Here is a 12,561-nt window from a genome sequence, read left to right as displayed (position 1 = left end):
GCGTGTTTATGAACTCGGTCTTTATTCGCCTTTCCGTTGCTGGGCAACAAAACTATAACGGCCAGTGCAATTTCAGCTGCGAACAGTAAGCGAAGCCATATTTTTTCTGTTTTGGCGACTTTTGCACAAAAAACTCTGAATGTGAATGATTTACAGAACGTTGTACGCTTTGCGTTTATTTAATGCTAATTATGTGGTTTAAGTTAGCTCACGGCACTGTAGAAACGGTCCACGTTGACAGAAGCTGATAACTTCTTTTGAAGTCAGGTAAGACTGATTTAGTCATTAAAAGATGAGTACAGGTGGGAAGTGGTCTGTAAAACTAACCGAACTCTGTTTTACTGCAGCTAAGGTGTCAATGCAGTACAAGTAATCCTTACCTGAAAACGTGGATTGTATCCAAGGGGATGAGTGTGTTGGCCATGGTCAGAAAAAAGTCCTCCAACACAAGGCAGTCCATCCAGCAGAAGTCTGGTGGTCCAACATCTGGCTCTGCAGAAGCCACAGGAGGACCCACTGAAACACGGGACAATAACCCTGACCATGCCCAGGCCTCAGACTCTGATGTTTTAGTCCAAGAGATTCAAGAGCTTAGGGTAAAACAAGTTCCATTTCAGATGTGCTTTGAAAACTTAAAAGCTGTATACCAACGAAAGTACACCATGATCGTGGATGCCCTACAAGAGGAACGATACAGGTAGGCTAGATATACTGGTGTCCTGGTATATTGATACTTTATTACTTGTGCTGTCTATGTTTAATCGTGACCACTTTTATGTAGGTGTAAACTTTTGAAAGCGGAGATTAACGACTTGACAGTTCTGCACCAGAATGAGATTTGGATCTTAAAAGAGGAGCTGTCATGCATGGAGGAGAAGATTGCTTACATGACTTATGAAAATGCAACAGATATTTATGTAAGTGTTTTCAGGGCAGGATCGGGACAGAGAACCGGAAATGCACAGGTGCTACAAAAAACAAATGAGGTCTGTGTTCCACGAAAGTGAGTCTGTTCCATTGAACATGCAGACTAATAATATAATGGACATTATACTTGAGGTTTGTTTATTGTACTGACCATCCTTTAGTCTTCCTGCTTTATTTCAGCTGGTTTAGTGCCAACTGAATATCAGGGAGCCATAATATCTACAGACTGATTCCACAGTTTTTTTGGTAAATTTTTTTTTTTTTTTTTAGATTCCACCCTTAAAGAACAGTCTTGAAAGAATCCCCCTGTATATAGGTAGCCTAATTTTATCACTTTTTTTGATGGTTGTCTTACTCACATACATTAACCGCACAGCAAACATGTGGCCAGATACTCTGTGAGAAATAACTACACAGTAGAATTGAACTGGTCAGACAGTCCCAGGAGGTTGATGCTACCCTTTTATTTTTTTTGTCCCGTCTACAACTCTAAAGATATGTTATGGACAAGGCCAACTAAAACCAAAATGTGTGGCTGCACTTCTGACAGTTTTATCTCTGACCTGTAGGAGGAGCTGGACGCTTGTCAGACCCGTCTCTTCAAGCTGGAGCAACTACAACATACGGTACAGCTCCAAGGTTTGGAGCACGACACTGCAGAGGCTCTTGGGAAAATAATGGAGATACTGTCTGCACTCAAAGCAATTCCCCTAGCATTTATGTCTGTGGTGGCTAGTTATGTCATCCCCCTAATGAAAACATGTGGCCCCAACCTCTTTGTACTCCTTTTACTTCTACATGCAGAGGGAGTATCTTAATATATTTCCCCATAAGAATTCCTCAAAAGGAGTTATTAAAAATATGTGATCAAGTAATTATCTGGCACTTATAAGTGATCTACTAGCACATAACATAGTCACACTTGACATATGTGCAACAACATTAACCCCCTTGAAACATAACTGATCTTAATGCCCTTTTAAGTTTTTAAGTTTAGAGTCCAGATCTCTGGACACAAGTTGAAAGACAGCACCCACTGAAAGTGTTGTACACTTATTATGCAATGGAAATGTGAAATAAACATAACGCAAACCATTTGTTCAAGATAATAAAAAACCTACTTAACGAGTGATGTGACCTCAAGTTAAAAAAAACAAAAAAAACAGACAGGAGTTCCAAAAATAAAGACTTTATTGCAGACAAAACAGTATAAAACATTTAATTACAACTTCACTCTGCAGTCTTCTTCCCTCGTTTTGCTGGTGCTCTAGGAGCAGGAGCCTCTTTAGCAGCCTTACTTTTGGTCACCTTTACTTCCTTTGTCTTTGCTTTCTCCTCAGCCGTCTTTGCTGCTTTAGTTTTGACTGTAGCCACGATTTCTTCCCCATCTCCCTTCTCTGTAGCTTTTTTAGCTTTCGGTTTCTTTGCTGGAGCAAGAGCAGGCTTTAATGTGGGAGCCTCTTCATCTTTCTTTGACTTTTTAGGAGGCTTTGAGCCCTTAAAATAATAAAAAAAAAAAAGGACATGGCATCACCAAAATCTATAAACAATTGGTAATTTAGTTATGCATTTTGGATTGCTCTGGTATGGCACCATACCCTAACAGCACCACAATGCTCAGACCTACAAACAAAACTACAACCCCCCCAGGGTTTTCTAAATCATAGTTCGGTTGTGCATTTTACTGAAAAAAATATTGTAAGCTTTTAAAAACCTCTCACCTCTTTTGTCTTTGCCTCTTCACTGGCTTTCTCTTTCTTCTTCGTGGTACCTTTAACAAGTAACATGCTGTTAAAACAAAAAAAAACCCAAAAAAAACCAAGATAAAACGCTATATTACCGCTTGTAAACATACATACCTGCTTTTTTGGGCTTCGCGGCTGTATCCTTTGCTGCTTTGGGAACTTTTTGCACATTTGGATCTGCATTCTCAGTTTTTGCCTTCGCTTCTTTCACTTTGGGTGGAAGCTAACGCATAATAGACAATTATTAAACAGGCTACTTTAACAGCCTTACAGAAACTGTATACTTCAAATCTTACCCTAAATCTGCCCGTGGCGCCTGTGGTGACGGTGGAGTTGGCCGGACGCACCAACGTACCAGTCTCGATTCCCTTTTTTAACGCTTTACGGACCAAGGTCTTTAGCCGAACCAAATCGACGGACGGGTATTTCTGTTTAATATAGTTCTGTATGGCCACCGATGAGACGCCTTTGCGGGAGTCCAGCTCTGTGAGCGCTTCTCTCACCATGATGGCTGTGGAAGGGTGAGCTGCAGGTTTACGCAGGGCAGCAGCGTCTACGGGGAAAAAGGAAAAAAAAATCATAAATTTAAATTATGTAAAAATAAATAATTTCAAACGGGTAGAGAAGAACATGTTTTTGTTTTTAATGACCACGTGTTGTGACATCAGGTATGGAGTCAAACCTGATTTGTTCTCGACTTTCTCCACTGGATCGCTTGAAGACGCAGGAGCATCTGCAGAGTCTGTCACTGTCTTTTTCGGAGGCATCACTGAGAATGGATTAAAACGAGCCCTTTCTCGAAGTAGGTTATGCAAAGTCTAAAAAAAATAGGGCGCTACGGCTCCACGTTACACTTCTCAGTCTTTATGAGGTCGCTTCCGGTCAAATCAGGCAGGTGAATTGCATCACGCCAGGTGCAACTCATTTAGGATTAATCAACTGACGCTGTCAGTGACGCAACATGAGGAGTCTGTGGTGATTTTTGAGTTTGTTGTCTGTGGATGGTTGTTTAGCCTTTTCGTCCAAGCTCAAGTTTGTTTGTTTTTTAACATTGAGACAATAATATATGATGCATGTTTATATTATTTTGACATAGACTACAATCAACTGTGTAAAATGGTACGCTACTACAGATGTCAAGGGACTTAATGATAATAATTTTTTTGATATTCATGTTCAAAATGAATAGGATGATCTCTATACTGCTGTATACTGTAAGCTACTAAATATATCCTGTTCAAAAAATAATAAAAATCCAGCAGGGTGTACAATATTTGTACCAAACTTTTCTAATGTTTCTTGCATCTCTTTATTTTGCATGGTGCCTATTTTTTAAAGTTTTTTAAAATGTTTTTTTTGTATTTATATTCATCTTTATGCGTGCAAATTCAAAACGTCTTTGAGTACATGTCTATGTAACATATTTCCTGTTTTAGAGTAAATGTAGGCTATTTATGAGCAGTTTAATTGAAGCTTCACTTGGCTTTCTTCAAAAAGAAAAATGAATGAGTTTGATGTTAATTTATCTTAGTCTGTTTGTTTTTCAGAAAGCAAAAAGTCAGGCAAAGAGAAAACACTGACACGTAAACCATCTTTTCTTTCTCTGAAAAAGTCAGCCAACACTGCAGTGGTTTTATTTTGAATAGACATCACCAGACCACCGACCATTACAAAAAAAGATATGTGTTTGTGGCCTGTCTGTTTGTGAGAATCGACTCTGCTTGCTGTGGTTTTGTGGAAATCAACTTCTGCAAACATCACTTCTGTAATTTGAAGTCCATGTAGTCAGACACACAAGTGTAGTCTTTAACAGATGTTTAAACACTCTTCATCATGGCTGGACACCTGCTGCTAGTCATCTTCATGTGTAAGTTTGTTAACCTCGTTTCTGTTCTTTCATTGAATGTGTATGTAAACAATAACCTGATTAAACACTGATGAATTATAATGCTATAGATTCACATGTATTGGTTTCACGACGTTTAGAGAAATGCATTAGCCTATTGTGCTCATCACCAGTTAATCTGTTTCTTTGTTTGCACTTTTCTTTAAAAGGTTCATTTCCTCAGTTAAAAACACAAGGTCAGTTCTTGAGTTGAATAGCTCTCGTGTAATTTATTCTATACACATATGGCAGTTAAGTGCCTTTTCTATTTAATAAAATATGAAATAACAATTTATTCAACTGAACTTTTCAGCTATTTTTCCACCTACTCTGTCAGTGGATCCAGCAATGATCACAGAAACAGACTCAGTCACAATGAACTGTCAGCCTCCATCATCTGTTTCTGTGTCGTATTGTTATTTCTACCTTATAAAAAGACCACCTGCCAAAAGATTCCCATGTCAGCACAATCTGACAGGATCTGAGCTGCTGAGGATGTCAAATCAGAGTTCACCTGCTGCTGTTAAAGTCACATGTTTTTACCTGGATGGAGCACAATCTCCTGAGAGTGCCACGTCCTCCATCATTATTCGAAGTAAGAGATAACTGATATTGCTTATTATTGATTATTTTCATAACTTTCTGCAGCAGCGAAATGAAAAATGTTACTTTGTGAAATTAATTAAAATAGGAAATGCGTTTTTGTCATGTCATCATGTTCAATTAACAAAATACATTGAGCATAACAAATGTGTTGTTTAATCGAACATTTGCTTAATTTCAGCTTCTATTCCACCTAAATTGACAGTGAATCCACCTGTGGTCAAGGAGACAGACTTGGTCACAGTTAACTGTCAGGTTCCACCATCTTTTTCCATGTCTAAGTGTCATTTCTACACTTCGAGTGAAGACGTAACGCTCTCTTGTCAGCAGACTCTGACAGGAACTGAGCTGCTGAAGATGGCACATCAAGGTTCACCTGCTGAGGTTAAACTCACATGTTTCTACGTTTCAAAGCTTGGTGATGATTATTATCCATCTCCACACAGTGCAACATCCTCCATCACCATACTGAGTGAGTGGCCGTTTGTTGATGCTGAATTAATACATAATCAGAACAAGAAAAAGGTTGTTCTTTTAAGGATTATAAACCGAAACATATACTGTATGTGGAAACTATAACATAATCACATCAGATTATACAAAAATAGATTATTTAGAGGTCACATATTTTTACATAGAACTAGAAATCATGAATTGTGCTGCCGAAATGATTGCATTAATGTCCCTCACATGAATTTGGCTGGTTTTCTTCTGTTGTAGATATTCCAAAAATAGAGTCAAGCAAGAGCCCAACTATGAATGCATTCACTCTGAACTCAGGTAGGAAATGGGGCTGCAGTTTCTCAGACAGAGCGAGACATTGGTCTGGTAGCTGGAGAGGTGCCAGATCACTGTGTGAGCACTGCCGGGCCGGGGTGCCCTTTAGCAAGGCACCGAACCCCCAACCGCTCTGGTGCGCTCCCTGCTTAGCAGTGTGTAGCATGACTATCCATAGGTCCTGTTTCATAAAGTATATCATAATATTGAATAAAAAAATACAAGTTTTATTCTTTATTAATGTTTGAACTCTCTTCTCCCAACATTTGTCTGCCCTCCCCCACAAAATCTATTAATGACATAAGTAGATGTGCAGAACATTCTCATACATCACTCACTATCATAAATGTAATTCTTTAGAGATTTTAAAACCTTTTTATCCATCAGGTCAGAATATGGACAGGCCTGCTTCCACTACCATTACTACTATGAAACAAACTGTGAAACCTTCATCAGGTAAGTTTATTGGTCATACAACAGTTCATGCTGATTGTTGTGTTGATATGAAGGCAGCTTAAAATGAGAAAACCTGGAGGTCAGATTTACTGCACTCATGGCTGCTTACTGGTACTCCAAAAGGATGTGATGGATATGCAGCAGCTCTTATAGATGTAAAGTTAGCTTTCCAACTGTAGTACAAACTTTACAAATATTCATTTTGTGTGCTTTCAAGAAACAGATATTCCATAATTATATGCAGGACCTGTTGATAAAACAAGTTCTATAGACTCAGATTCCTGTCACTTTATCATAAAGCTTGCATGCATTAGATGAAAATTGCATAAACTTAATGGATGTGTATTTATTAGGATCAAGCGTCAGTAATCCTGACACTGAAGAAAACACTTCCCCTGAAATCCCTCTGAAAACAGCTTCAGGTGAGAACGTGACTCAGTGCTTTAATTTACTTATAAAATATTCTTCTCAGCTGAATTAGAATGCAGTAAAGCACAGAACATGTATTTTGTTAAGGATGTGAGAAGTGAAACTGATACTTATTTATAGGTTGTGTTGTTTCGATGCAGGAATGTGGATATGGAAGTTTGTAGCCATTGCGGCAGGTTGTGGAGTAACTGTGAGCGTCATGTTTCTGGTCTCTGCAGCTCTCTGCAACAGAAGAAGAGCAGGTGACAATGTTGTTTACTTCTCTAATGAAACTCATGTGTTAATAATGATCTTTGTAAGCTGCGGAAGCTGCATGTACACAGTCACTGTGTCTTCAAATTTAATCTCACTATTTATTTCCATTTCATTTATTGTAAAACATCCTGGTCACAAGCAGCACCTACACAATCAAGGCGTCTGATGTTGATATTACTACAGAGCACTTCAAGTCTTAGAGGGGAAGTCGATAAGGTCACATCATTGGCATGTTCCAAAAAATAAAATATCTTAAATTTTGAATTTTTATCAAAATTTCCAACCTAAACTCATCCAAAAATGTTTAAATCACCAAACTCCTCTTTTGCTCTGTGACTTTGTGCTCCCACTTACAGTTCTGTTTCTGTAACACACGGAGCCTCTCATTGAAAGTGTAAAGCTCAGTACACCAGCTTTTTCTTTTCCTGCTACAAATGTGATGTGGTCTGCCTTCCCTGTAGAGCTCAAACTGGATCCTGACTTGGATCATTTTTGACTCAGTCTTGTAGTAATGCATGATCGAGGGCCTCATGTTTGACTTTTTTTTTATAGTATAATGCTTTATGTTATACAGTAATTATTTTTATCTTGCAACTTTTTACTGTTGTTTGTCACTGTTTCTTGTGTATCTACATTTTACAGGCATTGCAAAGTACCACAGGCTTTAAATGATGTAATGTGAGGCATCTGTTCACTTGATGCATTCTGGTCCCTATATTTACTAAATATTATAATCACATACACATCACATACAGAGATGTTTGATGTCATTACCAGCTTGTCTTGAACAAGCAAGCACTGAAGCTCAAACTGAAAGCATGTGTGTGGTCAACCACTTCTGCACTGAGACAAAAATAATTGCATTTCTTCGATCATAACACTCTTGTTTCACACGAGAAATACATGTGGTTTTAGAAAGGATGTCATAATAGGCTCGAGGGTATCTGATCATCACATTTTATTATGCAATGGGTTAGACTGCATGCATGCATTAAATGAATAACCTTTTATCAGACTTAAATAATTGAATTTATTAAATTTTACCAAACCGTGTTTTTTTGGTTTAAACAGGTTCTGAGGAGCAGAAACGACGGGAGTCTGAAAGTCATTATGTAAGTCTGACAGGAGAGATGCTGTTCAAAACATTGTCCATGTATATTTATGGATAATACAATTGGATTTATTTCCCCTCCATCCTCCAGTACTCAGCAATCTGTGATGAGGCAGCTGTGACGGCCCAGAAGGACATGTTGTACAGCACTGTGCAGAGTCACTGAAGTACACACTTCTCCTGTACAAAGACAGGGTCAGCTGACAGCTTTAACGGCTTTGACTTTTTCACCTTGTGTTCAAAGTTCACCATTCTGATGTACAGTATGTTGTTGAACTCTTAACATTAGTTTTTTCGTTTAGTCAAACTATAAAACTAAGCTGATTTTTTTCAAATTGTGAGCATTGTTTAAAAAAATGCATCTCGATAAACCGCTCTCAAGATGTTTTCTATTCAATGTTCTTAATATTTTTGAAACAGGGTACATTTGTCTCAGACTTGTTTTTTTAAATACAACTGCATTCATCGACAATTTACTGCCGCTGTAAATACTGTAGTAGGTTACCAACAACACCATATTCTATGTGACTAGCTCGCGTCAACACCTCTCTGTCTCTATTTGTCCACACACATACAATATAACACAAGGAGTAAATGAAGGAAAATATTTCTTTTTATTGATTTATAAGCGTTCTCAAACACATGGTGAACAGGGTAACATTCTTTGATCTTCTTCTTCATGCATCTTTAGTTTGTCTGAAATGTCCTGCTTTCAAATGAGAAAGAGGAAATGGCAGAGTAAAGCAAGTTCAACTTTTCTGTTATCTCACAGGTATTTGAAATGATCTATATTGTTATTGACATTAAAAGACTGGACTTTCAAAATAAACTTCAAACTATACAAATACAGAAAACTATGAAAGCAATGTTCATTTTTACTTTAGCAATTTATTGCCAAAACATAGATGTCTCTGGATTCTTTCATATATGATAAAAGTGCATTTTACATCCTGCAGACTTTCACATTAACCATCCCATTTTCCAGGGAAATAAACAAAGGATGTTTAATGCATTGACAAGAAATGCCTGCACTCTTACTGCAAGCTGTTGACAGTCATTCTTTCTCCTATTTAATTTCAGCACACATCATAGAAAAGATGGTGGACTGTCAGCCATGCTCTCAGCAGACACCAGGCTATCCTGTTATTCTCTTTTTCTTGATCTGCACCACATTATTTAAGTGTTTGGCATTAATGGATGAGAGTCTCAGTGCTACTGATAAAGGCTTGTATTTAGTAGAGCGCTGCCTTTGCAGAGGTATGAGTACGTTCACATCTGTTTGGCAATGTTCTCTATGTTTTTGTCAGCATCTTCTCGTTGAGTTAGTCCATACTGAAGTCCAGTCCTGCTGGTTATGGTCACCTGCTGATGGTCGCTGCCATCAAGGGTAGCAGAGTCACTGTGAGACAACTGGAGAGGCGTGTTGCCGAACCACACTCCATGGCATTTTCCTGCACAAACACAGGGTGTGAGATTTCATGACAACAGGAAGGCTGTCGTTTGATTAAAAGGGGAAAGAGATCAATTATTAAAAATCAATACACACAACACTGACTGCAGAAAACTGTGATCGATCTGAAAGCTTGTGTGTTATTAGTTCTGGCCAATGTAATAGAGATATACAGTATCTGTACAATAATTATGGAAAATGACGACCATTATGGATGACTGGATATCTTGTGTTTACTTAAAACACATACAAGTAAACCTTCACTGCAGTGAATACAAACACACACACACACACACACACACACAAACACACACACACACACACACACACACATTTACCTCAGGGTGGAAAGGATGACATGATTCAGGTTTTTTTCTGTCCTTCTGAAACTTCAGTCTGTCACACTTCAGAGATTCGTTGTGTTCAAAGGAGTCAAGGAATAAATCACGAGGACAGTTCATAGCTTCACACACATCACAATTAATGTAACCTGATTTACAATGAAACTATTTAGGCTTTTAACAACAGCAAAAGATATCAGAAAGAAAATGGAATAAACCTAAAAGTAAAGACCTCAGAATAATTGTCTCACTAATCATGCGAGGATTAAAGGCTTTTAAGAAACTTTTCAATCACACCAAACACCTGTGTTTCTTTTAGAAAGGATATACATGATCTCGATGGGGTCCATGGTTACCAGAGGAGCACTGCTACAGTCACACTTATTATCCACAACAACCATGAAGAGGTTACTGCTCGGGATCTGCTGTATAACAAAAGATCTGCAGAGACAAATAACAGAATTATAATATCAAAGTATTAGATGGCCTTCATGTTCAATAAGTATTGTTAGGAAAGAGGTCAGTTGGGTCATGAGTCTCTGTTCTACAGTCGTACCTGATACAGCCGTCACAGTCAATGTTGCCTGTCGTTTCTTTGATGGTGCGTTCAGAGACAAACGCAGGGTATACTGTATCACATGGCACCGTCATGGTTTTACCCCGAGGTCTCTGAGCTGAAGGCGGACAAAGCTAGTAGAGTTAAACTGGACTGCAGACATTAATATCACCACGGGTCAACAGAGTAAGTTTCCATCATCACTGTCATACTCTGCCAGACATCCATACCTCTCTTTCGCCCATTCAGACAGTAAATGACCGTCAGCTACAGTTACCTTTCACTGAGAGATCGACATTCCACCAGCTGTACAGATTAAACTCCAGCAGGAATCTTTAAAGCAAAATACAAACATCAATTTAAACAAATGTTTACAGCAACTTAAAGCAGAACAAAATATGATGGATCCACCCAAGGAAAATCTGTAGTAACTAGTTATGTGTCAATATAAAAAGTCATAAGTAGCTCATAAACACATGAACTGCTATCAAAGCGCTAGAACAAAACTACTAAGTCAACTAATGTATCCTGAAACTTGTTGACAGTTACTTGACTGATTGAACTAAAGTTTAACTGAGGTTTTTAAAGAGTGATAAACATCCCTTTTCCCCCTCTATTTTGAATCATACCACATTGACCTTTTTCTTATGTTATATACAAAACTGTCAGTAGTTATAATTATAAAGCTTTCGGATAAAGAGTTACCACATTTTTGTTTTGCTCTTACATGACAAGTTTGGTCAGGAGCCACTTCACAGCAGAAAAGGGCTGAAAGTAAAAGAGAGACAAGTTTACGATGTCAGAATCTGTGAGTAGGAAGGAGATCACGTCTGCAAGATGAATCATGAAACTGCTCCACATGTCACTGACGTTTCCTTACCCAGTGTTAACCTCAAACTTAGACAAGGTTTATGCTGATCATTTTTGCTCTGGTCATGCATATATGCCCACACAGTAAAGAGCAGATGAATGGAGATGATTGCTGCTTATGTCTGTGACTTTAAATCTGATCTTTCTGCACACTCACGTCTGATAAAGTGCGTGCACTGTCGCTGCTCCCTGCGTACTCTCTGCACAGGGCCTGATAATCGTACAGCGTGATCCTGCAGCACAAACAGAGAGGCAGAGGTTTTAATAAACACAGCATATGAAAAGCATGACAACCTACTTTTGAGGTCAGGTTTAATGTGTGTATGCAGAAATATTTTATGATATTTGTGACCTCTTGAAGGAGCCCATCTGGAGCAGTTTGTTCATCACGGCACCCTCCACCTCTCCAAAGAAGAGCCCTGTCTGAGAGACAAGTTACGTCAGGGTGCACAGGCACACAATTAAAAACAAGCAGTGTGGAGTCAAAATAATGTGGACATCCAAGTGAGAGAGAGGATTTGTAGTTTTTAATAAAACATAATGCCTTCCAGCACAGAAAGATACAAGCTGCAGCTCATGTACAGGATCAGACAGACACTAAAATCCTAACAGTATATTCTTTTATAATTATCTATGAAACTTTGCACAGCTCGTTTTTGTCAGCTGTCGTTTTCTGTCAGCCTCGTCCATACACTGACAGATGTATAGTTATTTTGGTGAGCTGATACAAACAGTAAGTGACCACCTACGCTTTTTAAACATAATTAAATCTCTGTGAAGTGATCCAAGTTGCAAGAATAAAAGACCTAACCTGTGACTGATCCTCTGTGACCAGAATGAAGCCGTTGTTGTCAATAAGATAACAGTTTATGTCCTGTCAGAGGGGAGAAAATAAAGATCAGGTTGACATTATATGTACATTAAAAGATGGAAATCAAAACTCCCCCCTGAACTGCTACCTTAACGTGGTGGGGGAGTTTGACCACCCGATTGACCCTAGGAGCTATGTTGTCGGTGGCTTTGAGCCCCCAGCAGGGTCACCCAAGGCAAACAGGTCCTAGGTGACGGGTCAGACCAAAAACAGTTAACAACACCCCTATGACAGGAATAAGACCAAAGACCGTGACGTCGCCCGGCATGGCGGAGCCGGGGCTCC

The 12,561-nt window shown here is 38.7% G+C and overlaps 4 protein-coding genes and 2 long non-coding RNA genes across 6 annotated transcripts; 3 read left to right on the top strand and 3 right to left on the bottom strand.

The window, feature by feature from the left end:
* Nucleotides 1-36: 36 nt before the first annotated feature.
* Nucleotides 37-1,795, top strand: LOC306822364 (transmembrane and coiled-coil domains protein 1-like). The gene is made up of 4 exons (XM_079341337.1): nucleotides 37-267; nucleotides 348-697; nucleotides 782-917; nucleotides 1,497-1,795. The coding sequence occupies exons 2-4, from the start codon at nucleotides 408-410 to the stop codon at nucleotides 1,743-1,745; spliced, it is 675 nt and encodes a 224-aa protein (XP_079197463.1). The 5' UTR covers nucleotides 37-267; nucleotides 348-407; the 3' UTR covers nucleotides 1,746-1,795.
* Nucleotides 1,796-2,100: 305 nt separating this feature from the next.
* Nucleotides 2,101-3,518, bottom strand: h1m (linker histone H1M). Its single transcript, XM_079341336.1, has 5 exons — nucleotides 3,355-3,518; nucleotides 2,969-3,225; nucleotides 2,787-2,895; nucleotides 2,649-2,698; nucleotides 2,101-2,424 (listed from the first exon to the last, which is right to left on the bottom strand). The coding sequence occupies exons 1-5, from the start codon at nucleotides 3,437-3,439 to the stop codon at nucleotides 2,158-2,160; spliced, it is 768 nt and encodes a 255-aa protein (XP_079197462.1). The 5' UTR covers nucleotides 3,440-3,518; the 3' UTR covers nucleotides 2,101-2,157.
* An 82-nt stretch (nucleotides 3,519-3,600) lies between these two features.
* Nucleotides 3,601-6,369, top strand: LOC306822362 (uncharacterized protein). The gene is made up of 5 exons (XM_079341335.1): nucleotides 3,601-4,539; nucleotides 4,728-4,754; nucleotides 4,871-5,152; nucleotides 5,342-5,632; nucleotides 5,881-6,369. Exons 1-5 carry the CDS (start codon nucleotides 4,506-4,508, stop codon nucleotides 6,183-6,185), a joined length of 939 nt encoding a protein of 312 aa, XP_079197461.1. The 5' UTR covers nucleotides 3,601-4,505; the 3' UTR covers nucleotides 6,186-6,369.
* A 203-nt stretch (nucleotides 6,370-6,572) lies between these two features.
* LOC306822150 lies at nucleotides 6,573-8,685 on the top strand. Its single transcript, XR_013778858.1, has 4 exons — nucleotides 6,573-6,815; nucleotides 6,963-7,064; nucleotides 8,149-8,189; nucleotides 8,280-8,685. It is a non-coding gene; the product is annotated as an uncharacterized lncRNA (long non-coding RNA).
* A 94-nt stretch (nucleotides 8,686-8,779) lies between these two features.
* LOC306822151 lies at nucleotides 8,780-10,059 on the bottom strand. Its single transcript, XR_013778859.1, has 2 exons — nucleotides 9,977-10,059; nucleotides 8,780-9,639 (listed from the first exon to the last, which is right to left on the bottom strand). It is a non-coding gene; the product is annotated as an uncharacterized lncRNA (long non-coding RNA).
* Nucleotides 10,060-10,266: 207 nt separating this feature from the next.
* Nucleotides 10,267-12,544, bottom strand: LOC306823095 (voltage-dependent calcium channel subunit alpha-2/delta-3-like; the record flags this gene model as incomplete). Its single annotated transcript, XM_079342460.1, has 8 exons — nucleotides 10,267-10,420; nucleotides 10,536-10,653; nucleotides 10,813-10,868; nucleotides 11,263-11,303; nucleotides 11,563-11,638; nucleotides 11,758-11,828; nucleotides 12,217-12,279; nucleotides 12,527-12,544. 8 exons carry the CDS (start codon nucleotides 12,542-12,544, stop codon nucleotides 10,267-10,269), a joined length of 597 nt encoding a protein of 198 aa, XP_079198586.1.
* Nucleotides 12,545-12,561: the final 17 nt, after the last annotated feature.

This window comes from Symphodus melops, assembly GCF_947650265.1.
Source record: "Symphodus melops genome assembly, chromosome: 4".
Lineage (NCBI taxonomy): Eukaryota > Metazoa > Chordata > Actinopteri > Labriformes > Labridae > Symphodus > Symphodus melops.
Note: the sequence above shows the minus strand (reverse complement) of the source record. Positions and strands in the feature narration are given on the sequence as shown.

Bases quoted from the DNA above. Each gene is read 5' to 3' on its own strand.
- LOC306822362 (XM_079341335.1), top strand. From the start codon at position 4,506: ATGGCTGGACACCTGCTGCTAGTCATCTTCATGT. The intron at 4,540-4,727 runs GTAAGTTTGTTA...TTTCTTTAAAAG, and splicing joins GCTGCTAGTCATCTTCATGT to GTTCATTTCCTCAGTTAAAA. The intron at 5,633-5,880 runs GTGAGTGGCCGT...CTTCTGTTGTAG, and splicing joins ATCCTCCATCACCATACTGA to ATATTCCAAAAATAGAGTCA.
- LOC306822364 (XM_079341337.1), top strand. From the start codon at position 408: ATGAGTGTGTTGGCCATGGTCAGAAAAAAGTCCTCCAACACAAGGCAG. The intron at 698-781 runs GTAGGCTAGATA...ACTTTTATGTAG, and splicing joins CTACAAGAGGAACGATACAG to GTGTAAACTTTTGAAAGCGG. The intron at 918-1,496 runs GTAAGTGTTTTC...TCTGACCTGTAG, and splicing joins AAAATGCAACAGATATTTAT to GAGGAGCTGGACGCTTGTCA.
- h1m (XM_079341336.1), bottom strand. From the start codon at position 3,439: ATGCCTCCGAAAAAGACAGTGACAGACTCTGCAGATGCTCCTGCGTCT. The intron at 3,226-3,354 runs GTTTGACTCCAT...TTTTCCCCGTAG, and splicing joins GAAAGTCGAGAACAAATCAG to ACGCTGCTGCCCTGCGTAAA. The intron at 2,425-2,648 runs GTGAGAGGTTTT...TATTATTTTAAG, and splicing joins AAGAGGCAAAGACAAAAGAG to GGCTCAAAGCCTCCTAAAAA.